This window comes from Ceratotherium simum, chromosome 8 (genome assembly GCF_057802395.1).
Source record: "Ceratotherium simum simum isolate JZ-2026a chromosome 8, ASM5780239v1, whole genome shotgun sequence".
NCBI lineage: Eukaryota > Metazoa > Chordata > Mammalia > Perissodactyla > Rhinocerotidae > Ceratotherium > Ceratotherium simum.
Window position 1 is genome coordinate 805280 of NC_141907.1, and position 25603 is coordinate 830882.

Below are 25603 nucleotides of genomic sequence, written 5' to 3' on the forward strand. Positions count from 1 at the left end.
CTTGGCCATGGGCCGCAGGGACGCTTCCAAGAGCTCAGACTTCCCAGGCCTGTGAGCAGGGCAGGGCCCCCCAAGGTTGGGGTGGGGGGCTGGGTGAGGGGTGACTAGAGACCGTGGGTCGTGTGGTAGCTTTCGGTGTGATGTGCAGGCGTGGTGGCCAGGGTGGGCCTGACGCTCCGAGTGACGGGCAGCCCCTGGGGAGGCTGCGGGTATGCTGCTCAGTCACAGGCCCTCTTGGGTCAGAGGGCAGCTGCCAGGGGTCAGGCACTACCCGCTCTTGCTTGGGAGGAAATGTGAACGAGAAATGGCCTGTCGAGGTGTTTGTGGTGACACCAGAGCCCCACATGGCCCCCGTGTTCCAGCAACCAGGCAGGGAAGGGGCAGAGACCTGTGGTTTCACCATGTGGCCTGGCCCCCTCGTCCTGGCTTCCTCACCGCGCCCCACTCTCTGCGTGGGTGTGGAAAGGGGTGGGGCCTTTAGGTACGGTCGCTGCGGGAGGGCTTGGCTGCCCCCTACCTTGAGCCCTGCAAGCCCCGAGGAGCTGACCGCTGTCTGGCCCCGGAGTGGAGGGCCAGTGGGGCTGGGGAACAGATGGCAAGCAGCAAGGCGGTAAGGCCGAGGAAAGGCGAGGTGGCGGGGCCAGAGAGAGGACCCATGGCCGAGGGGCGGGTGGGGCCTCCATCCTGGGAGCAGCGTGGGCAGGGTCTCTGTGCGTGTGCGTGCCGTTAGGTCTCCGGGCCTGCTGTGGAGGGAGGCCTTGGGTAGGCCAGAATAATCTTGACCAAAACCACGGAGCGGCAGATCTTCTGTGACGTCAGGTTCGGGGTGCAGGTGATGCCTGGCTGGCGTGGGGGTGGGCAGAAGTCCGGGTGGTCCCGTCTCTGGTGCTGGGTGACCCTCCGTGGGCCCCGCTGTGCCCCCGGTGACCCTGCACCTCATTGCAGACAGCCTGCGGGTGCGGGAGGACGAGGACAACTGCGCCGTCATCCACTCGGCCCGGGATGCACTCAAGCTCATCCGCAACAAGTTCCTGCCGGCCGCATGCTCCTGGGTGCAGGTGAGGGGGTCCTGTCAGGTCCCTGCAGGGAGCACCGGGCAGAGTGGGGTGTTGCAGGGCACCCCGCCTGCCCGCGTGACGCGCCCCCTCGTTGGCAGCTGTTCACCCGTGCAGGGACCCATGGTGGCCACTTAGAGAGCGCCATTGACCTGAAGGCGGAGTTGGAAACTGCACTGAGGAGATCCGGGGAGCTGGACATCAAGCCCGAGGGGGCGCGCAGAAGGGAGGTGAGTGCCGCCCGCGCGTGGGGGGGCAGCGAGGGGACCCTCCCTTTGATCCTCTCAGCAAGCAGTCGTCTCTGGGGCTCCAAGACATTCCGGTTCCTGTCTCACTTAGCACTGACTTTCTGAAATGGAAGCCCTGGACTCAAGAACCAGAGGCCACAGCCCGGGCGTCCTCATAACCAGAGGGACTAGGACGGGGTCCAGGGCAGGAGGGCGTGGTGAGTGAGCTAGGGGAGTGGGTGGAAGGTTCTAGTTGGAGAGGGAGATCTCGCCACCTGCATTGTAGCCGAGGACGCGTGGTGCCAGGGCACCTGCAGGGCACAGAGTCTGGACGTGTCCCTCCAGGCTTGCGCAGAGGGCACTGCCCCTGGTGCAGGGAGGTGGGCACGGTCGTCGTCCCAAGCAGGCCCCACTGGAGCTCTCAGGTGGCCAAGCGGGATGAATGTGGGGACTGGTGCCCACTTAGGGAGGGCGGTCAGGGTGGCCGTGTGCTGGGCACGTGGAGACCGTGGGGTCTGCAAGGGAGGAGCTGGTCCTCTGAGTGCCGTGTCCCCAAGGAAGGCGCGCGGAGCGGGAGCAGGCGCGAGAGAGGCCTGTGGCCCGACTGGGGGCACTTGGTGACCGGGTGCGGGCCCACTGCCCCTTCCCCACCCTGACTGAGCCTGGGCCGCAGCCTCGAGCTCGTGCACCAGCTTCACATCCCTTGGGACCTGGAGGGAGAGGAGGGCAGGGGCCATGGTTCTGGGGGCGGCACCTGAGGCCAGAGGCCATAGATTTAATTCTCCTTGTTTCTGAAGGAAGTTCTGGGTGGAAAATAACACCATTTCTTGCTGAGAAAAAGATTAAGTTGAAAGCCACTCAGACCTGGATATGAGAGTGGCCGACACTCTGGGTCTTGACGCTCGGTGCCCTTGCCCCCACGGGGCCACTGGCCACCCCCTCACAGCGCCCTGCTGCCTGCCACCACGGGGCCTGTGAGGACTGGGTGGATTCCTGAGCAGCACAGTTTCCCAGGGGTCTTAAGCGCGGCCCCACGTCTGTCCTCCACTTTGCATGGTGTGTGGCCCCCAGGGACCGGCAGAGGGCGATCTTGCCGTTCTGTCGAGGACGGAGCGAGTGCGAGGAAATCAGGAAGGCAAACGCAGGCAGACAGGTGCCAGTGTAATTAGCTCAAGGCTGCCTGTTGGGGAGCCTGGTTTCTGTGGGCGCTCACCAGCTCCTCACAGAGCTTCGCTGGAGTGTGCAACTTAACTAAGAAATAAGTTAGTTTTGTGAATTTTAACCAAGGAACTTTTTTTGCAATGTAAAAGGTCGCTTTCTGGTCATGGGAGGGAGACGATGGATCTGGTCAGCGTGTGCTAGCACGCCGAGAGGAATTTATTTCTAAACCTTAGCAGACTCAGGGTCAGGGCGTCAGAGCAGGAGGCTGGGCCTGAGAGCAGGGAGGGGTGTGGGGATCTGGGGTGTCTTCCCTGTGCACCCCCTTCTCAGCAACCTGAGGACTGGCCTCCGTGGCTGTGTCTGGAGGAGCGGGGCTGACACACCCAGGCTGGCGCCCTCCTTTTCTGTGCAGCGGGCGTCCTTGGGGAAGAAGCTGTGAGGTGTCGCTGGGTAGCGTGATGTTGCCCCGCCAGGCCTGAGGCTAGCCTGCACGGTCCTTTGGGGACTAGCAGCACGGCTAGGGCTGGCAACAGAACCTTCTGGATGGCCTGCCGCTGCCTCCCCCTGATATCACAACTCCACGGCCTCCTCCAGGGCCACCGGGGGAGGGCAGGTCTCCCGACGGGCTGAGTGAGGCTTGGGCTTGAGTATCAACGTGTCCCCGGAAGCTGCGTCCGGCCAGCACCAGAACCTGGGGCACCAGGCGCTCCTGCGTGGCTGGCTCACCTGTGGCCCCGCTGTGCCCTGTGGGACATTGGTGGGCGGGCGGCCACTGGGATGAGTCCTCTTGCAGGCAGACGCCCCAGGGGGCTCATGGAGACTGAAGGGGCTCAGGCTTCCCGTGCGGGAGGAGCCTGCTCTGGGTGCCATGTGAAAGGCCCAGTCAGCAGTGGGCGGGGGCCACAGGCAAGGTACCAGGCTGGGGGCCTGGGGGGTTGCCTGCCTGCACTCCCCTGTCGGCACCTCGACCGCCTCTGAGCTCACGTGTGACTCAGACCCTCACTAGTGGAGCCCTCGGCACTACCCCCACGCCTCTGTGGGACTAGCTGCTGTGCCTAGGGTCAGCGCTGTCTCCACCGTGGCCTGTGGGGCCCTCGCACCATCCTGTGGGTGGCACGGAGTATCCAGGCCTGGGTGTCAAGTGGGGCAGCCTCAGGCTGCTTGAGGCCAGGGCCGGCTTGACGGGTGGGACGCCCTCTGTCGAGGAGACAGCGCCTTCCGTTCTGAAGGCTGGAGGGGCTGGCGAGGGGCTGTGTCTGTGTCCTCCAGGCAGGGTGAAGGGGGCGCTGTTCCCTCGCACACAGGACGACAGGGTCAGTCAGGGGCAGCCAGCAAGTGTCCTGTGCTGCGGGTAGCGCGTGGGCCCTTGCCCCCTCCAGCCACATGACCTGGCCAGCAGACCTGCCCAAGGTGCCTGAGTGCAGGGAGGAGGCACCTGAGGCTTCTGAGGGCCTGTGGCTGCGGGGCTGTCAGGCGGAGCTGCAGTGGAAGTGGCTTCAGGGGAGGGAGTCGCACAGCCTCCATCAGCCCAGCGGACACTTGCAGACGCTTCTGCACAGCCTGATCTTAAAGGAACTGCTCTGAAATCCTCAGAGAGTGTGCTCATCCTGCTGGCGGCTGTGGTGCCTGGAGATGAAGCGATTGGGCCCCTCGCCCGGCGGAGTGGCAGCGCCCCGCTCAGGTGTACGCCGCTTCCCAGAATAGACGCGGCGCATATCTGCACATCGGCTCCACGCTCTGTGCAGGCCAGGAGCTGCCCGCCCGAGAGGTCTATGGGAATTAGAAATTAGGAGCGAGTTCTTTGCACATTTTCAGATGAAACGTCCTGGGTTTAAATCACTGCCTTGGTGTTTCCCGCTTACGTGGCTCGGCCTCCTGGCCGTGGGGAGAGCAGGCTGAGCTGGGAGCAGTGCATGACTGAAACGTGTCAGGACTTCTGAGAAACACGTAAGGGGCTGAAGCAAGTGTGACGCTCAGGGTTCAAGTTGGACGGCAGCCCAGATGATGGAGAGGAGCTGAGCCTGTCCTCGGAGGTCAGGGGACGCCGGCGTGGTGGACCTGCCGCCCGCAGCCACCTGGGAACAAGCCTTGTGCCTTTTGTTTTTTTTTTGGAGTTCCCATTTCGTCTGTTTGTTGCTGTTGGTTTCTGCGTATTGTCTTCCTTTTGACATAGATATTCTGTCTTTTAAACATATTTAAGCCAGTTTAAATATGTTTAACTGTGTGTTTTATAGTGTCCCTGTCTCCGTTGCATGTGGAGCAGGCCAGGGATAAATCTTAGGTGGATCAATATGGAGCATCGTTTGGTAGATTTAGTTTCTAGCCTTGCTGTTGGAGGAGAGGTGTAATAATCCATGGCTGCTACATTCGTTAAACTGATAAAAATCATTTGAAAACTTCTAAATTGCCTGCCATTTAATTATGTAGCTAAGATCATCAATGATTTTGTGTTGTATAATTAACAAAATGTTAATTTTCTACAAACCAGTAAGTCAGAAAAAAATAATTTTAAGCATCAGTCTATTTAAACTATCAGGAGTGTGTTTTTTTTTTTTTTTTAATTATTGGGTTATAGGTTTAAATGGCTGAAATATCCACTCACCAATCCCCAGTCTGATGTGGCAGCCACGTGGTCTTGACAGTGACACGTCCTCACTCCTGCCAAAGACAGAGATCAATCCACTTGATTCTATGTAAGGTTCTCTTTCTGAGTTGGCCGCCTGCTGCCCTCTGGACTAGCCTTCCTACCAGACTGCTCCTCGGACAGGGAGCACCTCCCGCCTGCGCCGGTGCGGCCGAGGGGCGGCTGCTCTCTTTGCTGTGGTGTGGACGAGTGTTCTGTGCTGCTGGAGCCGTGTGCGTACTGGCTTCCTATAGGTAGAAAGGACAGAGCAGGAAACCCAGGGAGTGAAATGTTGGGTGCGTTAGGCACCCCAGGGAGGCAGGGAAACTAAATCAGCGGCGTCGGGACCTTGCACATGGCAGGGCCAGTAAACAACCTTCCTGGTGACACGCCCCTTCCATCACGCTGAAGGCCAAGCTGGTCCTGGTGCCGGGTGCTGGGAGCTGGCAGCTGGGGGTGGGGTGTGCACACACCGTTCTCTCTCGAGGACTGGGAGAGTGTCTGAGGCCCAGTGGCCAGAGCCCAGCTGCTCAGGGCCAACCCTCTCCCTCCACCAGCCCTGCCGCACGGCCCCGGCCCCTGGGCTCTGCCACACTGCTGCACATGCACCTGCATCCTGTCTCCCTTCCTGAACGGGCCTGTTCTCTTCTGAACACCTCCACATAGAATTGTCCCTTCAATTTCAAAAGCAGCCTCAGAAGATAGAGTATATTATTACCCCAATTTACAGATGAGAAGATTGAGTCTGGGTACATTGTGTGGGCTTCCTCCCAAGACCAAGACGCTGAATATGCCACCCACAGAGTCACAGGGTGAGCACTGCCCTGCCCCTGTGACCAGGGCTGGTATTCTGGCCACCTGTGCTCTCACCTGAGCAGGTCAGGCTGAGGGAGGAGAGCAGGTTTTAATCGGGCCCTGGAGGAGCAAGTGTTGAGTGCTTTCTTCTCCCACTCCTGAGTTAGCTTTCTCTGTGGGTTGCAGGGGGTGAGAGCCTCCTGAGTAAGAGCAAGAGGCTGCTCTAACCATGAAGCGATTGGGCGCTCCATTGCATGTGATGTTGCTTTATGCGAAGTGTAGGCTGTCCAGCTGAGACGTGTGGGTGGCCCATGTGTGAAGTGCATGCGGCCCAGGTGTGAAGTGCACGCGGCCCAGGTGTGAGGTCTGGGCTGCCCAGGTGAGACATGCAGGTGGCCCAGGTGTGAAGTACAGGCAGCCCTGGTGAGACATGCAGGTGGTCCAGGTGTGAAGTGCAGGTGGCCCAGGTGTGAAGTGTAGGTGGCCCAGGTGAGACATGTGGGTGGCCCAGGTATGAAGTACAGGTGGCTCCGGGGAGACATGCAGGTGGTCCAGGTGTGAAGTGCAGGTGGCCCAGGTGTGAAGTGCAGGTGGCCCAGGTGTAAAGTACAGGTGGCCTAGGTGTGACGTACAGGAGGCCCAGGTGAGACATGCAGGCGGCCCAGGTGTGAAGTGCAGGCAGCCCAGGTGAGATGTGCAGGTGGCCCAGGTGTGAAGTACAGGCGGTCCAGGTGAGAACATGGCCTGCTCCCTGTGCGTGCACTCACTCTGGCCACTCCCAGTCCAATGCACTGGCTCCAAGCCTCTACCCAGGCCACATCTCACACCAAATCCAGCAGCAAGCCCCAGTTTGGCCACCCGGGAGGAGGGGGCTGTCCATCTGGGCTGCAGCACAGACTCGGCTGCCTGGCCTGTGTTGCCTGGGCCACCATCCCACGATGGGTTGATGGAAGTGCCCTTACCCATCTGTCCGGCTGTTTACAGACCCAACAGAGCTTTTGGCCCCAGCCTTGCCCTGGAAACTGACCTCCAGGCATCTCTTGACCTGCAGTGGAGGCGGCCACCTCTCACACCCCCAGCAGGCTGGATGCGGCACTGCACAGCAAGGCCTTTTCAGAACCTGACTCCTGTGGCCAATTTAGATCAGATGAGAAAGGGAAGTTATTCTAGAACATGGTGATTTGCTTCAGTATCATTCTCAGATTCTCCTTTAGAGTCACAGACATGCTCATCGCAGTCGGTGGTGTGCAAGCAGGCTTCACTGGGCCCTGGCGGTGCTGCCCATAGGTCCCTGTGCCCGCCTGCTTGCCGTGGTCAGCCTGCGCTGTGCCGTCCCTCTGCCCTCTAAAGGTGCGTCCCGCAGCAGGAGATGCACATGAGATATTGGCCTGGTTGGGCAATTTGCGCGGCCTTCCAGGGAGGGTATTAGCATATAAATAGCAGATGCAATGACGACCATCACAGCTGAGCACGTTTAATTTTTGGTTTATAAGATAGAATGGGGTTTTAAATGCATGGCCATCAAGCCACTGAAAGACAAATGCAGCTTGGAGCTCACTTGTCTGACGAGGCTTTACATCATTTTTTTTTTTAAGAAAAGGGAAACAGACACATAAAAAACTGAACAAAAGTGATTTCTTGGGTGAAAAGTAATTGAGATTGTGCCCCAGTTAATTAGATGGGACAAAATTTATTTAACGGCCTCAGCTGTATCTTGGGCACGCGTCTGGCGGGCAGCCGGCTCCGGCGTGAGGCCACTCTTCCTGTTCCTTCTCGAGTAATTAGTAACCTCGCTGCCCGACTTCTGTAAACTGATTGCGTTGTATATTTTAGCCATTTTATTGCTTGCTTAATTATGATTGCCGAGGCTCATTTTTCTAAATCCTTTTAACTGTGGCTGAGAGTCAATTTGTATAAAACCGCAGGGAGCCGGAGCCCTCCTCTGCGCTTCCCTGCCGCCGCGCGCGGGCTGCGCATCTGGGAGGCTCTCATCCAGTCCTGCGGGCCTGGCCCTCTCCCCAGACCTCCATGACGCGCAGGAGGCGTCCTATTGGCCTCAGGGGTCTGACCAGCTGCCTGAGGACTTCACCAGATAGGGGTGGCGGGCGCACGCCCGGGAGCGGCCAGGCTGGCAGAGCCCCAGACCAGGCCAGGTACAGTTTCTCTGGTGCTCCGTGTTGTGCGTTGTGTCACTGCCACTGTGACACAGCTCCCTGCAGACTGCTCCTGAGAACAGTTCACAAGTCTGACCCCACTTTGAAGACCGCCCACCTTCAGCTGGACACCTCCTTAGGGCCTGGTCTCCTTCCCAGGATCCTTGAGTGTCCACATGCCCCTGCTCTGCCCTCCCACCCCCCAGTGCTGGCTTCCTTCCAATCTGTGATCTTTGACTTTGAGGGGAGGTTGCCACCACTGCTGCCTCGAACCACTGGACTGGCCCCTTGCTGAGCACAGATGGACCTTTTCCTGTGGGCCTCGGTTTTCCTGAGCTGTGCTCCCTTTCCAGGGTCTTGGAGAGGACTGTGTGGCCTGGCTGGTGCTGTTTCTTTTCTCTGAACAGGCATTTGGTGTGTGGCCCTTGAGCAGGTCACACAGGTGTCACAGTAGCCGTGACTGTGTCGTGACTTCAGGCGTCCTGCCTTCCCTGGTATGCAGTGCGCCCAGAGCCAGACATCCAGGGGCCCTGCGTGCTCCAGGGTTTTCAGACAGCCGAGGGCACCCCACATGAACTAGACTGGAGCATAGGAGCTTCCAGCTCGAATGCAGTCTGAGAGTGCCTAGTCCTGCGTTGCGTAGTTTGAGTGGTGACTCCAGCCGCTAAAGATTTGAGGCTCAGGTACAGAAGTGGACGCTGTGCGGCTCTTGCAGAGAAAGCCCCAGGGTTGTCCCAGCAAAGTTCTGCCTGGAGGGCTGGCCGCGGGGACCTTACGCAGTAGCTGTGTGGACCCAGACGGGGTCCCCAGGTGTTTACAGAGGACACGGGTCGTGGTGGAGACGTGTGCAGCCCTGGCCGGCCTTAACAGTACTAATTTAAGAACAAAGAGGAGCCCAGGCCTCCATATTTAATCACAGGAATAAACAGTTTTAGTTTAGTTTAGGGGAGAAAGAAGGTATAATTCCTAATAGTTAGCTAAGCAGCTAAATATTTTTTAGGAAATGAAAATTTAATAAAAGTCCCTGCTGAAATTCAAGGGTGTGTGCAATAAGCGTAATATTTTATGAAAATGACCCCATATTTAAACCTGGCACTGTGTGTTACGCATTGTAGCACCCAGTCCACGTCTACCTTTTAGAAAATTAACACATAAATTCTGTTTAGTGTTTGAAACGCGCTGCACCAGCCGAGAACCGTAATACCCGAAACCTTGGGCCGCTCTCCACCTTTCATAAATTCCTGGGTAGATTCTATACAAAAATAATTTTCAGGTCCGTGGCTCATTGTTATTCAAACGTGATTGATGGTCGTCATTTGCTCGGCTCCGGAGTTAAGTGCCCCTGTCATTTCCAAAGAGTATAATTGGAGCGTCTCACAGGTCAGCGGTGGAGACAGGCTTCCCTTTTGATCAGTGTTAGACTGATAACAAAAATTACTGTTTCCAGTGATGAATGTCTCCCGGGCTCCCAGATGCACGGCCGCAGGTTCTACCTAAACAAGTGCATTTGCATCTGATTATGCTGCCAGCCAGGCTCCTGGGTCCTGCAGGTGCGGCCAGGTGTGGGCTGATGCCCCTGGCCCCTGGCCGCCACGGGCTCTGGTGACTGGCAGCTGGGGGTGCTGTGGGCTGGGCGTGGGGCGTGCACATGGCTCCTGCCTGTGGGTCAGCGGGTTTGGGAGGCTCGATCCTTCTCTGTCCAGGCCGAGGTTGTGCCTCTGTGGTGTGGCTGTCGAGGACTTCAGAAGTGGAGGCTGTGTCATGTGGTTCTGCCTCTCACAGCCTGGAAGGTCCCCTTGGTTGGTGCTCGTCCAACAGGGGTCTCCCTTCTGGATGTTTCCTTCAGGGGGGCGGGAATTGGCTGTGGCACCGCGGCAGGTGTTGCTGCTCTGGGGGCAGCAGCCCCCTCCTGGCCTGAGAGGCTGGAGGCAAGAAACGGCGCCCTGGTTTGGCTGAGTCAGCCTGAGTGTTCTGGGTGCGGTTGGCAGTGGGGCAGGGCTTCTGGGTGCCTTTCTACTCTGACCCTCTCAGGAAGGGCAGGTCACCGTGGGGGTCGCTCCCCCCACGCCCCGTCCTGGGGCTGTGTGTGGTCATTAAGAATGTGGGGGTGTGGGAGAGGGAGGCTGAGCCAGGCCTGGGGGAGTTTTCTGTGGCAGGGCTGTCTGGGCAGGGCTGTCGCGGGCGCCGACTCCTGCTGTAGGTGGTCCTGGCACATTGGCATGTGAGCGTGGCCATTGGTCACCCAGGGGGCAGCTCCCCTCCTGCTTTACAGAGGACCCTCTGACCTGCGTGGATGAATCCTCCCTGCTCAGAGTCCTGGCTGCTCCTACCGGGCTGGGTGCTGCCCAGGAATGGGACGGGGCAGAGGGCGGAGGGTCCAGGTGTTGGTTCTTCAGGTCCTTGGGCGGGAGGGACGGAGGTGGCCCTGCCTCTTCGGTGGCAATGGGCTGTCTCCAGCGTGGGCAACCGCACCACACTGACCAGCGCCTGGGAGGTGGCCTCATCCAAAGGAAACTCTTCAGTGGCTTTTCACAAGTCATTGTTAAAGACGGAATATTGCAGAAGTGCTGTGGTCATACTGGCACCACCAGAGGCCAGAGTGGGGAGCTGGCCTGGCATAAGCTGGACACAGCCCGCGGCTGCTCCCAGGAGGAGGGCCCGTCTCCCTCTCGTCGGAGGGAGATCTGCTGGCTCATCGGGGATTTGAAAGTGTGTGTGCTCTGCGAGGCTGCACGGCGATGCCCACCGCATGCGCTTCAGCAGGCTCGCAGCTGGGCGGTTTCCATGTCGTGGTTTGGACTGGACTCTAGACGGCCGCCAGAGGAGGGCTGCAGGGCCAGTGTGATTGTTGGAAGGGGACTAGGCTTGGAGACCAGCTTAAATGTATCCGGCGTGACTGAAACTCCGACCCCAGCTGGGAGAGAGAGCTCCACAGAAGTAGAGTCAGGCGTCTCTGGCTCTGCCTGCTGTTTTCACGCACAGGTCTGGGGGTGTTTCCACAGACGGCAGCCCTGGGGGACGAGGATGAGGATGAGGACGACCAGGACTTTGTGGAGGTCCCGGAGAAGGAGGGGTACGAGGCCTGCATCCCCGACCACCTGTGGCCTGAGTACGGTGAGTGGCGGGGTGGGGGGTGCCCTGAGGGGTCCCGCTCAGGGCACTGCCCCTCGGGGCGTGACCTCACGTCTGGGATCTGGGGCCCACCATGTGTAGGGGGTGGCCATGGTGCGTGTCCCCCAGTCCAAGCCATGTGGTCCTGAAGTTCACTGCGGCCCTGTCCTGTGACACTGCAGAGCTGCTTTCACTGAGAATCGTGTCATTCTCCTCTTGTGCCTGAGTAGGAGGCCGGGCTCCCGCTGTCCCCCAGCCGGGCAGGACCTACCCCTAGTCCCCGTGGGCACAGCCAGGCTGTCCACACAGAGCAGAGGCCTCCAGGGCCCCAACTCGATGCAGAGTCTCGACAGTGGGGAGCGAGTCCAGGGGTGATGGGCCCCTGGACAGAGAGTGAACACAGCTCCTGTACTCGGGGGGGGCGTCGGTGGGCAGGCGGCTGGGTTCCTGCAGCGACGGCCGTTTGGGGTGAGAGGGAGCCGATGGCAGGAGGCCACTGCCCCATGTTCTCTGGCTCCCCTGCTCCCCAGTCGCCGTGTCTTGGGGGTGTCACAAGCAAGGCGGCGTGCGTCCTCACCATTTGTGGACTGAAGACTCAGTGTCGGTCCAGGAAGTCCGTTTATTCTGTGACACGGAGCCACGTCATGCCAACTGCCTGTGACTGGTCTTTCCTGCCTAGTTTTCTTCTTTTCCAAAAAACCTCCAAAAGCCACGTTCTGCACCCCAGGATTGTGGCCCTCCAGGGAGAAGGAGTGTGGGGGCAGCACCCCACGTCCAGAGGAAGCAAATGAAAACAAGACCTGTGGCTTTTGTGGTGAATAGACAAGTTGATTTGATCAGAGTCTGAAAGATGAAATGTAAATTTTTTAAAAGGATTTAGATGATTAGACAACTTGAGTGCAAAGGGATGGCCCATCAGGAGTGTCACACCAAGTGAGCACGGCCAGCCTCACGACACTCCGTCTGCACGGCCCTGTTTACTCCGCGCCTGCCATCTGCACGCCTGGGGCTGCTGCCAGACCCGTCCCTGCTGCCAGGCCTCCAGGGGCCACGGCCGGCAGGGACAGGCCTGGTGGGTTGGCTCTCCCCGACCCCTCTGGCCTCACCCCGTGCCCCGGCCTTGCTGCCCTTAGCCTGTGGGTCTCTTCTGACTGCTGCCCCCTCCCACCACCCCATGCCCTCCGATCTATGTTCTTCCAAACCCGTCGCATCGGAAATCGTCTTCTGTGGTCCCTGGAGGACGCCGTCCCCCAGCCCACCCACGAGGCACTCGGGAGGTGCTAAGGCATGCGTCAGGCACAGTGACTGCCCTCCTTCGGCTGGGGTGGGACAGTGGGCAGCGGGGGCAGGCCTGCAGGGGTGGCCTGCTCAGCCCCCAGCCGCTCTTCCAGCGTCCTGCAGCCCCGGAGCCCGATGGCCCTTGCCTGAGCTCCTTGTCACTGTGCCAGGCAGTCTCGTCTGCCCAGACCCCTCGGCCTGTCTGTGCCCCTCGTCCTCTACCCCTCCTGGTGCCCAGCAGGGGCCCAGCTGCGTGGCCGTGAGGCCCTGGGCTCCTCCTCTGGGGTCTGGGAGCCGGCTCTGACCCTCGGCTCGTCGTCTCGCCACAGGCACTTTGCCTGGCCCTCTGCACGTCCTGCCAATGAGGTTTCCTCTGGCCTTTGGCTTGTGCTCGGTGGCTGGTAATAATAACACCACCATTAGCCACTGTCCCTGGTGCGGTCTGTCTACACCGCCCCCACTTGACTACGGGGAGGTGGGCGCGCAGATGGCAGAGTGCTTGCCGGCCGTCAGCAGAGGTGGCAGAGCTGCCCCGCTCCCTGGCCAGGCTGTAGACGGTGCAGGTCCTCTGGCCTCCCTTAAATCTAGGTGGCTCGTCCTGCTGACCCAGAGCCCAGCAGAGAGGACTGGGTGTAAAGGCCACGTGGCCCACCCTGGTCGTGGGATGCTCCTTGGACAGCCCGGGCTGCCATGCTGCGAGGAAGCCCCAGCCCCCGGGGAGGCACAGGTGGGCGCCCGGCCCAGCCCAGCACCACAGCGGGTGAACACGCCTCCAGGTGTTGCCAGCTGAGCCATGGCCTCAGGCACGGCCGCAGAGATAAGCTGTCCCGTGTGAGCTTCATCTGACCGCTGCCGCTCCTGCCTGGGCTGCAGGTGTTTGTCCCTCGAAGCAGGGACCCGGGATACCCACCCCACTACCCCGCGCTCCTGTGGCACTTGGCTCTCGGCTGTGCCATGGTCCCCATTGCCGGTGTCTGACCATCCGCTTCCAGTGAGGCTGCAGGCCAGCAGGGCCTGTGTCCCCAAGCACAGTGCCCAGGTGATGCCTGGCCTTGGGCTCGGGAGCTGTGCTGCTGCTCATTCACCGCTCCCTCTGAGTGGCTCTCGACCTTCTAACCTGGATGGTGACAATGGCTCACGTGGGTCTGGGCCGGGCGCTGTTTGTTTGTGTTCTCTAGACAGAGTCTAGTGAGAAAATGTGGCTGTGGAGAGTGTGGCAGCCCAGGACCGCAGGGGCTCTGCAGGCGGGTCAGCCGCTGCCCTGCCTGGCCGAGGGTTGCCGGATCCAAAGGAGGGTCCCAGGGCGCTGGGCAGGTGTGGAGGATGAAGGTGGGACTGGTCTCCAGGCCGGGGCTCTGCTCTGGTATCAGGCTCCGCCCCCTGAGACACCCCAGGTCACGCTGCTGGGAAGTGGAGTGGAGGGGCTGCCCTCAGGCCGGGTGGGGCAGTGGTGGGCATGCGGGGTGGGGCGCCGGCCTCGTCCCGCCTCTCGCAGAGTGAGTTCTGGAGGTTTGCAGACACGGAGGACGCAGTGGGCCAGTTCATGAGGCCAGTTCGCATCCCGTCGCGGTCATTTCAGTTAAACGTGGAGCATCCGCAGTGGCTTCCCTCTCAGTCCACGCCACAAGGAGACCGGCACTTTCTCCTCCTTGTTTCTTTCTCTGCATTTTCACTGAAGGGCTTTTATCTTCCCCTTAATCCTGGCACTTCTGTCAGGACATAATCTCTTCCTCAAATTTACATTTTAATTACAAGGCCAGCTGCGCGGGGTGGAATCAATAATGTCAGGCGCGCAGCCCACCTCTGCTGGCGCCCTGGCCACCCCGTTTCCGCGAGCCATCGATCTCGTGCTCGCTGGCTCCCTCCGCTGCTGTGTTGCTTCAGGCAAATGGGCGGCCCTCGGTCCATTTAAACAGAAGGGGGATTTGGGCATTTTTATGAATCTTTCTAAAAGCAACCGTGGGAGATTTGAGCCCAGATCCTGTAGTTGGTCCGACGCCCGCGGCCGGGAGGGTGCAGCTGGTGGTGTTTGGCCGAGACGCGTGTCCTCTTTCTCAGAAGTTGCTCTCCTCCCTGCAAGTACATGCTCGGGGCCGAGGGTGCCGTCTGCTTTTTGGATTTTTGCTTTGAAAGTACGTCAGTGAGATTGATTTTCTACAACAAAGTGAAAATGGCAGTGTTTTTAGTGCCCCGAGTATTTACCCTGCTCGAACACGCTCGCCCATCTTTTTAATGGTTTAAAACAACAAATCAATGAAAAATATATTTCGTTCTTGTAACTCTGGGGATCCTCACGTTGATCCTTTGGCTGTGACTGTATCTGTCTGAACGCTACCACGTCCACTCATCTGTCTCACCCCCTCACTGGGCGGGGGCACATACGGCACGTGCACGCGTGTGGGGCTGACCGTCCGGGATCTGCGTCCCGCATGGGGGCATTTGGAAGTTTGTGTGAGCTGGATCTGGATGCTGTGTCCACGGCAGAGCTGGGTCGGGCTCCCAGCCTGCCTTCCCCGTGCGCCTGAGCTCGGCCTCAGAGCTCATGGTGCTTCCAGGTGGCCAAGGGTGGACCCAGTCACTCTGCATGGCTCTGTCTCGTGCCCTCCACTCTCAGCCACAGGAACCCAAGAAATTGGGGTGGACCCCACATTCGCACGGTAGTGTGCCGGGCTTGAAGGGTGTCTGGAGGGCATTTTCTGGGAAGGGTCAGAGCATAAACATGGGTGCCCCGTGGCAGCACCCACCTCTGCTGTCCCTGCAGAGCAGCCACAGATGGCACTAGGCAGACGAGCGTGGCCGAGAATCCGGGTACAGAAATGGGTGGGGGCCAGGCTGCCCACCCTTGCAAAGCAGTGACGACGGGTGTGGCCTTTTCTGGGTCGTGTCAGGCTGACCCCTGCTGCAGAGAGCCAGCACCCAAGGCAGATGCTGCCCCTCCCAGAGTGGCAGGCACCCTCCCCAGGGAGCCGGGCACTGTCAGCATTGGCCTGGCTCCTCTTACTGGTTTTTCTCTCCTCCATCCCTCCCCTCCTCTGCCTTCCCCAAGAGGCCCTGCTCCCTGCGTGGTCAGGAAGCACTCTCCTTGGTGTCCGGTTCTCAGTGCTGTGTCATCTCCCTTCTGATTTTTCTCCTTAAATCCAGGATTATTCGTGCGTCTGTGCGGGTAGATAGTGGAGAGAGACGTCTTCAGCAAGACTCTAAACAAGTCAGTCTGCACGTGTTCAGTGAGTGTAGGAGTGTGTGCATGTGCGTGAAGTACTTTGTATCTGTCTCTGTTTCTCACGTCTGGCTCCTTCTGACGGTCACTCTGTGGCCCAAGGACACAGTCTGGCCAATGCTGGTCCTTCAGAAGTGCCATGGTCTCCTCTCAGCTCCCTGCCAGGCTGTTTGACTGCCTCTCGGGGAGGGTCCATGAAGCCACCTCAGCTGTAGGCTCCGGAGCTGCTCAGTGGCGCAGACCCCTTCCTGTTGGTGACGCCTTCATATGTTCCTTCTTTTATCTTCCTTTTTCACTCGAAATCCAGTTGTTCTGACGTTAACTGTTATCTCAGCTTTCTCTTGGTTCCTGTTTGCGTAGTAAGTCTTTTTTCATCCCTTTATTTTCAACTTTGTGACCATTTGTTTTAAGTGGGTCTTGTATAGAAAACAAATTGCTGAATATTTTTAAACTACTCAGAGTCTGTCCCTTGATTGACTTTACTCCATTTAATTCGTTGTTTCTCTGTTTTCCGCTGCAGTCGGCCGGCCCACTGCATGTGTCCATTGACTACACTTGCTCTCTGATTCAGGGTTGTTGCTGTTGTTTTGTTTTTTTCTTTTCCCTCCTTTCATCTGCTAGATTAACTTTTCTTCTGCTAGTTTTAAAACTATTCGTTAGCCATAAATAAAATAATAAGAATATTTATTCTTCTGATGGTTATCCCTAACTTTTTAAAGAGTCGTACTGCTAGTTAGCATTCACTATTTATTTGTGTAGTTTATCAGTGTCTCCACTGTGCCTGCACCAGACTCGTGTCGTAGTGCCCTCTCGCCCCTTCTGGTCTCCCGCCACCCCGTTGCGTTGGCTCATCTGGACACCTGCCTAATTCTGACTATGGTGGGGAGAGGGAGCAGCAGTCAGCTCTGCAAAGGCGTTTACCGCGCTTACCCCCGTGTCTGGCCCCACCCTCCTGAACTTATTTTTCTTCTGGGCGGATTGATTACTTGCTCTAAGAGTGTTTTCAAAACAGATCTGCACGCGGTCCCGTGCGGGTCTCATGTGCACGAGGTCGTCGTCCTTCACCGGCACTCAGCAGCCACAGCGTAGCTTGGCGTAGCGCTCCGTGTTTGAGTGTCTTCCTCCAGCACTCTCAGAACAGCCTCCCCATTTGTGCACTTGCTGTTCTGTTATAGTGCCGACGTCGACAGGATGTTGATGTCTTGGGAAGGACCAGGTCTCTCTCCATCCTTCCTGTTTTTGGATGTGCTTGTAGCGGCACCAGCCGCAGTTTCCCTCCGACTCCTTCCTGGCGCTCAGCGAGCCCTCTCAGTCTTCCTCAAGTTCCAGGAGAGTTGGGCTCATTATTTGTTCAGCTGTTGCCTATGCTCCAGTGACGTTTTCTCCTCCTCTGGGATCCAGTGCTGAGGACACTGGTACCGTGCGTCTGCCCTGCACACCTCTGAGCTGTGCGAGCTGCCCCCGGTGCCCCGTTCCCCCCGGGGCTGCCAGGGTCGCCTGCTGCTCACGCACACACCCTCACCCAATCTCTCTGTCCTTCAGCCCATCTGGCAAGTCATTGTCTCCCCTCTTGCCCGTCATCTTCCTTAGAAGAACTCTCCCTCTCCACTTCCTCTTCCTGAGTTCTGTCTTTCCGGCATATTCCCTCAGCTCCTGGAGAGCGAGCATGCCGTGCACTTCTGTCCTCTCATCTCCCAGGACATGTGGCTCAGTTTCTTTTCTCTCTTTTAGGGCAGCGTGCTCTCGGATCTCGGCTTCCCTGTCAGTTCACACCCCTCGAGGTGTGAGCTGCTCTTTGCTAGAGGGCATGTGGGGAGCAGGTGATGCCCTCGGGTTGGAGTGGCTCTGGTGCCCCGTGCCGCCTTTGCAGCCCTGGGACACCAGCTCGTTCAGCAACTGGAGAGTGCGGCCTCTGCTCCCCACTGAGAGGGGCCGCCAGGGGTCAGGGAGGGCCCTGAGGGGGGTGGCCTGAGAGCTGACTGGGGTCCTTGCCTTGGCACAGGCAGGCCAGTGGATCCAGGGAGCTGAGTGAGTGGGGTCCAGTAGTGTCGGGGAGTCTGCCCTCACCCTGCCCTGGGGACCCAGAGACGGATGCTGGCCTGCAGAGGTCAGTGGCCTGATGGCCTCGTCTCTGGCCATCTCCGGTGGGGATGTCGGTGAGTTGCCAGCATCTTGGCCTTGGCTTGCTGGTGGCAGGGCAGGCGTTCTGTGGCGTGTGGCTGTGGGCTGTTGGAGGACTTTGCACTTAACACACGTGGGCCGTATCATAACCACTCGGTCACCGCTGTTCCCTCAGCAGGGGTTGGGAGCACAGTGCCCCCTAGGGGTCTCTCGGGGTCGTGGGGACAGTGGCCAGGAGCACACGTCTCTGTTCCAGGGCTAAGGAAGGACCCAGCCGCACAGGACTTGCAGGCGAGGAAGGGGACGAGGAGTGACGAGGAGGCGTGCGACCCCACCTCTGCTGCTGCCCAGCTGCATCGTCTCCGGGGCCGCTGGTCCTCGTCCCTGCCCCGAAGCCCCAGGTGACTCCCAGACGCCCCAGTTTTGCCCAGAGCACTGGCCTCCTCAGGCTGCTCCTTGAAAGCAGCCGCGGGTGTGCACCCCTGGCTGGGCAGGCAGCTGCCGGCGTCTGCTTAGGGCAGGGGCTGTGGGGGACGTGGGGGGCCTCAGCACAGGTGCATCAGCCAGGGAGGGGGCTCCAGGCTCTGGGGTTTGAGGGCGGACGTCAGGGCACCCCCAGGCCTGGGGCGAGGACCATAGATGTGAGGCCAGCTTCCTGCATGGCTCTCTGGGGACAACCAGGGCTGGGGGCCTGGTTTCTCACAGGGCCTCAGCAGCTGCCCTGGAGCCCGGGCTTAAGGGGGCAGAGGTCATTGCTTGAGTGTGCTGACCCCGGGGCTCCAGGCCTGTGCCCGGGGAGTGTGGAGAGCGAGAGGGGGAGGCAGTGGCTGTGGCTGGCTCCAAGAGTGCATGGTCAGTGCATCCTGCTGTGTTCTTGTGGCCCCTCCAGGGCACCGCTGGGACCAGAGGAGGCTGCAAAGCTGGCGGCAGAGCGGGCCCGGGCGCCCATCGTGCCCTTCGGAGTGGACCTGTGCTACTGGGGCCAGGAGCAGCCGACAGCCGGGAAGATCCTCAAGTGAGTGCAGACGCAGCTGTGGTTCTCTGGGCCGCCTGCCTGCGCTTGGTGGGGGCTTCCCCCAGTGGACACACAGCCAGGAGTGTGGCCCAGCCTGCGGCACCATCCCTCTGGGTATCCCCCCTCACCCCATGTGGAGCTGATGGTGAAGCCCGGGCTCTGGCAGGTGCAGGTGCATGGGGTTGTGGAGCCATGCCCTCAAGCCTTTGGACTCTCCTGAACCACCTGTTGCTCCTTGGGGAGATGTCTGCGTCACCCTCCCAGATGATCAGGCGTCACACACCAGGAAGGTTGTCCGCCAGGGTCCGGGGCCTTCCCAGCCCTCACGTCCTTCAGCGCTTCTGTCCCTGTCTCAGCCACTCTCCGGTCCTCTGACTCGGACCTCCGTGTAGGTCAGGCCTGGGATTCTGCAAGGAATCTCTGGGAGGCCGCCTCCCTCGCTGCACAGGCCTCTGCTTTCCCTCTGTAGAGCCGAGACGAGGGGGCGTGGATCTGTCCGCCCGTCACCCCGTCATGGAGCACAGCTGCCGGGTGGGCCCCCACAGCCCTGCCTCCTGCCAGGTCCAGGTTGGCCCAGTAGGGAAGTTTTGCACACCCCTGCTCTGGTGGGCTTCTCCTGTCTGTCCTGTGAGGCCTGGGACAGCCTCCAGAGTCAGAGCGCCCTCCTCAGCACCCAGCCCAGGCCTGCTGCTGGCCCTGTCCGGCGCCTCCCTGCGGACGGCTGAGTTTCTGGTTTGCGTTGCAGATCTGACTCCGAGCACCGCTTCTGGAAGCCCAGCGAGGTGGATGCAGAGGTGAACAATGCTGCCGTCTCGGAGATGCTCCGCAGCCGCCATATCACCTTCGCAGGGAGGTTTGAGCCCGTGCAGCACCGGTGCCGTGCCCCAAGGCCCGACGGCCGGCTCTGCGAGCGCCAAGACCGGCTGAAGGTGAGGCGGAGGCCGAGGCTGGCGAGGGCTGCGGGCATGTGGGGGTGGCTGCCTCGGGCCCCAGCTGGGCCAGGATGGGGCGGCCAGCGGGAAGTGCCCTAGGCTGGGGCGCCCTCCCCGGGAAGGGCTTGTCTGTGGCTGGCTGGCAGGAATCACTTAGCCGCTGCAGCTGCATCGTGCCTGGGGCCTGCTGCCCGGGGCTGGAGCCTAACGTCTGGGCTCAGGACCTGGGACCCTCTCCAGGCCAGGACGCTGTTCCTGCTTTCGCTCCCTGCACAGCACATCCTGAGCCTGCTCTCTGTCCACCGAGGCCTCCTGTTGCACTGCACGGGACCCTTCAGCCAGACTGACTCAGGCAGACTCCCCTCCATGCCCAGCTCCGTCCTGGTGGTGCCCCAAGGGCCCTTCCTTTGAGGGGTGTGTGACTGAAGGGCCGTGTGGGCCAGCCTCCCCCAGAGCACAAATGGCAGGCGGCCGGCCCCCTCCTGCCATCAGAATGTTCCGTCCTTGCCATAGTGCCCGTTCCACGGGAAGATCATCCCAAGAGACGACGTGGGCCAGCCCCTCCATCCGGAGGACAGGGCCCGGGAGCAGAGGCAGCAGCTACAGAGGCAGGCGGGGCGCCCAGGTAGGTCTGGGGGGATGGAGGGCAGCACCGCCTCGGGGGACAGTCCTGGACCCTGGTGGCCACCAGGGCAGCCCTGTGGTCTCTGTGCGTGGCCACCGGCTGCCTCTGGCTTGATCGTAACAACAGCAGTGCGGCAGGGTACGCTCAGGCTTCCGGTCAGGCCAGGTTTTTCCAGAGCTCCTGACGGCAGACGTGGACACAGCCACGGCAGAAGCTGCCTCTCATCATTTGTTCGCTTGTTTGGGTTCTTAGTCGTGTTTTTTAGGCAGATAAATGAGTTGAGGGAAGACAATCCAGCCGTCTGAATCTTGTCCACGTAGAGGAGCCGGCTCAGGCCCTCTCAGAGCTCACCCTGCTCTCACTCAGGCCCGCCCCACCGTGAGCCCTCCACATGGCAGGCAGGAGGACCATGTGTGCACGTGTGCATGCGTGGTGTGTGCATGCGTGTGCGCTGTGTGTGTTCGTGTCTGTGTGTCTTGTATGCATGTGTAGTGTTTGTGTGCTGTGTGTCGTGTATGTGCACGTGTGTGTTGTGCATGCGTTTGCGTGCGTCTGGGCAGAAGGCAAGCATGCTGGCTACACGGTCCAGGCAGGTCTGGCTGAGCCTCTGTGCCTCGGGGACCCGGCTCTCCACAGAGTGCTCTTCCAGGGTCCTCCTCAGGGCTCCCCATTTTCTGCCCAGTAAGCCAGTTTCAGGCCACGTAGACAGTAGGCTTCAGCCACCTGAACGTTGTTCTCAGGATAGTTTGGGGGATGCGTCTCCTCCTGGTGCGTTGTCAATGCTGTCTTCTGGGCACATGCCACGGGCTGGTGGCCGCTTGGTCTCCAGAGAACCCCTGAGCAGCAGGGCCGGGTGGTGACACACAGAAGTGGTTGTCACAGGCAGGGCTGCACGTGGGCACACTCGGGGGAAGAGGGGCCACCGAGGCAACCCTGATCCGTCTTGACATCTCGTGGTTTCTCACACCTGGCTGGGGTCTGGAGCCCTGGCTGCCTCGGGCCCCCTCTCCTGAAAAGGGCCATGCGTGGGGGCCCAGAGCCCCGGTGGAGGCGGAGGTGGCCGTGTCCATGGGGGCAGCGCTGGTGTGCACATGAGGGTCCCAGCCGGCCATGTGTGTCATCTGTGGGGTTTGCCCCTTTGTCATAAGAGACGAATATTAGATCTCAGTCTGACACGCAGGGTCGGTGCCGGGGGCCGGCACCAGGGGGGCCACAGGGAGGGGCCCTGACCCGCTAATCCTCAGGACGAGGCTTTCCCTGGTGGCTCACACTCAGGAGCAAATTAAGTGGCTATTTCTGTGTCAGCCTGAAGAGTATCTGGCTCTGCAGCCTCTGCGGCTTGTTAACAACAGGTACCGGCTGCGGCCGTGGGCCGGGCTGGCCAGTCAGATGTGAAATAGCGTCTCTTTACTAACGACAGTATCGATCCCGCCTCCCTCGCATGCAGGCCAATTTTCTCTTCCCTGGCGCTCACCTCAGTGACAGTGCACTCGGAGCTCCGGGCCGTCAGCACGCAGGAAGGCCACGCGCCCCGGCTTCTATTGATTTTCTTCAAAGGCTTTTAAATTGCTCCTTCATTTTCCTGAGATGCTCATTCCATCTCCACTGGGTGCCGGCATTTTCCCGTTGTGTTTAAACAATTGCTCCATTCTCTAGGATCCTAAACTGTGACGCCTTCTTATTACTGGGAGATAAACTGTTTAGACAGTTTTCCTTAATCTTGGATTAATCGTTCCTCTATCTGAATTGTGCAGCCCCATATTCCTTCACTTCAAAAAATCAACTTGGGGCGGCCTCGCCATCTGTCCATCTGGGGCACGTGGCTTCTGCCCTCACTGGGTGGGTCTGCTCACAGCCCGGCCCCCTGCGCCCGGCCCGTGAGCTTCCCGTCTGCGTGGTGGGCACCGTCAGTGTGGGGTGTGTCCAGCAGCCTTTCTCCAGCCAGGGTCGGCATCTGCAGGTCTGGGTACAGGGGATGCTGTGCTGTTTCGTCCCTGCCCTGGGTGGTCTTCCTGAGCCAGCCAGGCTGGCCCGACACCATGTCTCGTGGACCCGTGCTTGGCCCTTCAGAGGCAGCCCGGCCCCCGCCCAGGGAGGCAGAGGCAGAGACGGAGACGGGAAGCAGCTGCCAGGGCAGGAGTTGAGCCTGGATGCCTGTGCCTCCCTGGCTGGGGGTCCCCCTGCCCCACGAGGACAGTTGATGCCTCGTCAATCCTGGCAGATGAGCACCCCAGCCTGGCTGTGCCGCAACCTGGGGCTGGTGAGGCCAGGCTCTGCAGGGCGAGGCGACGTTTTCCCTGAGAGCACGGTTTCCTGCTGCGTGCAGGGCCTGGGCTGTGATGGCCGGGGAGAGCAGGGCTGTCTAGGTGAGCTGATGCTCTCATGGCTGAGGCCTGTGGCCAAGTTATCTTTGGACCCATAAAGAGGAAAGTCCGGTCTGCCCTGACCCCTCAGCCCACCCTCCAGCCTGCAGACGGGTCTGGCTGCCACTGCTGGGGGTCTGGTGGAGCACAGTCCAGCGGGGAAGTTGCGCAGCAGCCTGTGGATGGCACTGTCCTCTGGCGACCGGCCTCAGCTGCCTTCCTGCCTGAGGGGTCAGTGTGGCGGGGAGGAGCTCCGTGCTGCCCTCAGCCACCTGAGACGGCCAGCGGCCAGCAGTGGCGAGCCAGGCTGGCCCCAACGTCAGGGAGGGGTCGGGGCTCAGGCGAGAGGGGCTCTGGTTGGTGCTGGGCTTTCCTGAGATCTCGGCGTCTGTTTGCAGACTGGCAGGACCCAGAGTTTATGAGAGATGTGGAGGCGGCCACGGGGGTGGATCTCGGCGCGTCCAGGTCCAGCAGGAGAGGCAAAGGCAAGAGGAGGAAGCACCCTGGCCTCACTGACCTGAAGCGGCAGGCCGACACCGCCCGCGCCCGCATCTCGAAGAAAGTCTTCGCTAAGTAAGAGCTCCTCGCCAAGGGCCTGCCCCCACCCCTGGATTTGGGGTGCTGGGCAGGAGTCCACTGGGCTCCAAGGAGTTCCCTGGCTCCCCTTCTACCGCAGGTTTCTCCCCGTGACTGCCAGCCCCTCGGGCAGGACGGGCGCCACCCGCCAGCGGCAGGCCCCTCAGGAGTGGAGCCTGGAGCTGCTTGCCCTCAGGGAGACAGAAGCGCGTCTTCCCGCATGGGCTTCACTGGCCGCGGGGGTGGGGAGATCCAGCCCCAAGTTACTCTCTCCCGAGGCTGACTCACAAGGGCTGGGCGCTGGCTTGGCTGGGCCTCTCGTAGTCAGTACCCAGGGCTGTGCAGGTGATGCCCTCAGTGAAGACTATTACTTCTAAGGCTGGCAGGACAGGGGTCACAGCCCCAGCTGAGCTCGGCCGGTGCTATCAGGGGGGCAGGTGCGCCTCGTGCTGCTTCAGGCGCCGGCTCTGGGGGCCAGAGGTCGGGTGGATCTCCCCAGCCCAGGCTGGCCAGTGGGGACTTGGCAGGCCATGGCAGAAAGGCCACCAGCCCAGCAGCCCCACTGCCCATCCCGCTGCTGTGGTCGGCCAGAGGCACCTACTGTGTTCAAGGTGTTGCTAGAAGATGGGGCATGTTGTTCAGAAAACCACGTGAGGCTGCGGCCTCCTCTTTCAGGGTTAGGCCACAACTCTGCGGGCACTGGTCCGTCAGGACGGGTCCCTAGGCCGGCTCTCTTGCCAGGACACCCTCAAGGCGCTCAGCTCTGCACACCAGGCAGAGGAGGCCCCTCCTGCCCTCCTGCCAGTGTCACTTCCATGGACCCAGCCTGAGTGGGGTTGGACAGGAAGGTGGCTTCCTCAGCACCTACACGGAGCCCATGGGCTCCGCACTGCAACCAGTTCTGCCCATCGGCATCCAGAGGAGGGTGTGGCCCCCGGTGTGAGGCCAGTTTCCTGGGGATCAGCCAGGGTGAAGGGCCCCCTGGGTGCCAACGCCAGGAGGAGTGTTGCCAAGGGGCCTCCACGTGTTCTCCGCAGGGCGCAAGAGCTGGCTCCTCTAGGCAGCGTGTGGCCTGGGGCTCTCCCTGTAGGAGGGCTGTGGTGACCGAGCCCCTCGAAGGGCAGTAGAGCCCCGGGAGCAATACCCAGCAGTCCCCGGGCACTCGGGGACCACGGGGTATCACTACTGTGGCTTCAGCAGCCTCAGGCACAAGGCCCTGCCGAGTCCAGACGCCCGTGTCACAGTACCCAAGCTGGGCAGTGAGATGCACTTGACCTGCCCGTCGATGTGTGTGTGCTGCGTGTTCCTAAGTATTTCCCCTGACTCTGGATGTGGCGCTCCGTGTGCAGCTGGGCAGAGTCTGAATCAGCGCTTCCTAACTGCGTTTGCCCACACGCTGCCCCCACCTGGTTGCTGGGCAGGCTGTGCCATCGTTGTGGGGTGCAGCCTGCTGCTGGCAAGATTGGGGATCCTGGGAGCTGCCTTCAGGGCTCTGGGAGGCAACAGGAGAAGTCCAGGGCGCAGCCAAGGCCACTTCAGGGGCAGAGCCGCCCAGCGTGGTCTCTGGCTGCGAACAGGCCAGCTCCAGCTGTTTGAGAGCTGTGTCACCCCTCCGGGGTCTGCGAGTGGTCCGAGCGCGGCAGCCGCCCCAGGCCCTGTGCCCGGTCTCAGCCAGGCTGTGGTCAGGAGCCCAGAGCCCTGGCCAGGGCCTCCCTGATCATGTCTCGCTTTGCTTTCCACACAGGGCAGCCGTGCAGAGGGTGGTCACAGCCATGAACCAGATGGATCGGAAGAAGCATGAGAAGTTTGCAAACCAGTTCAACTATGCACTGAATTAGAGGGCCGGGCCACGTGTGCTGCGGTCCCCTCTGGTCATCCACTCCTCTTCTCCCTCTGCCAGCGCACTAGGATGGGAGAGCAGATGCGGGTCTGGGCAGTAACCAGGGCCACTATCACTGCTTATATTTAATGTGCGGCAATGGTGCATATTCTAATTAAAATGCCCCAGAGTTATGGTCTCTCCCCTGCTGTGGTGGCCATTGCCTTCTAGGGTACAGGTCTAGCCTGCCTAAGAGGCCCTTGGAATCTGGGGGTTGAGTTGGGCAGCCGTGTCTCCAGGGGGGCGTTTGTGCATTTTGTGATGTGGTTCAGAGTCAAGGGAATGTACACACAACAGTGGAACGTGTGTGCCGGGCCCTCGGACCCCACTTCCCCACCTTCTCCTTGGGGGGCAACTGCTCAGAGGAGCCGAAGGAAAACCCACATTCTTATGTAAATATTGTTTTTAACCCAAACACAAAGGGAAGTGAACCATTCACACTGTCGCACCTGCATTCCAGCTCAGGAAAGGA

The 25603-nt window shown here is 60.3% G+C and overlaps 1 protein-coding gene across 5 annotated transcripts in view; it reads left to right on the forward strand.

The window, feature by feature from the left end:
* Window positions 1-25272, forward strand: part of UVSSA (UV stimulated scaffold protein A) — a 32630-nt gene extending 7358 nt beyond the window's left edge. For 3 of the 5 annotated variants that reach the window (XM_087434779.1, XM_014788813.2, XM_087434781.1), the window contains 9 exons: window positions 946-1058; window positions 1157-1285; window positions 11017-11128; window positions 17998-18142; window positions 18631-18756; window positions 19502-19685; window positions 20202-20313; window positions 23075-23249; window positions 24997-25272. In XM_087434779.1, coding sequence (XP_087290905.1) covers window positions 946-1058; window positions 1157-1285; window positions 11017-11128; window positions 17998-18142; window positions 18631-18756; window positions 19502-19685; window positions 20202-20313; window positions 23075-23249; window positions 24997-25090 — 1190 coding nt within the window. In that variant the 3' untranslated portion in view covers window positions 25091-25272. Of the gene's footprint in view, window positions 1-945; window positions 1059-1156; window positions 1286-11016; window positions 11129-17997; window positions 18143-18630; window positions 18757-19501; window positions 19686-19928; window positions 20314-23074; window positions 23250-24996 lie in introns of those variants that run through there. The other 2 variants (XM_087434780.1, XM_087434782.1) reach the window with 2 other exon arrangements.
* The last annotated feature ends 331 nt before the right edge of the window (window positions 25273-25603 follow it).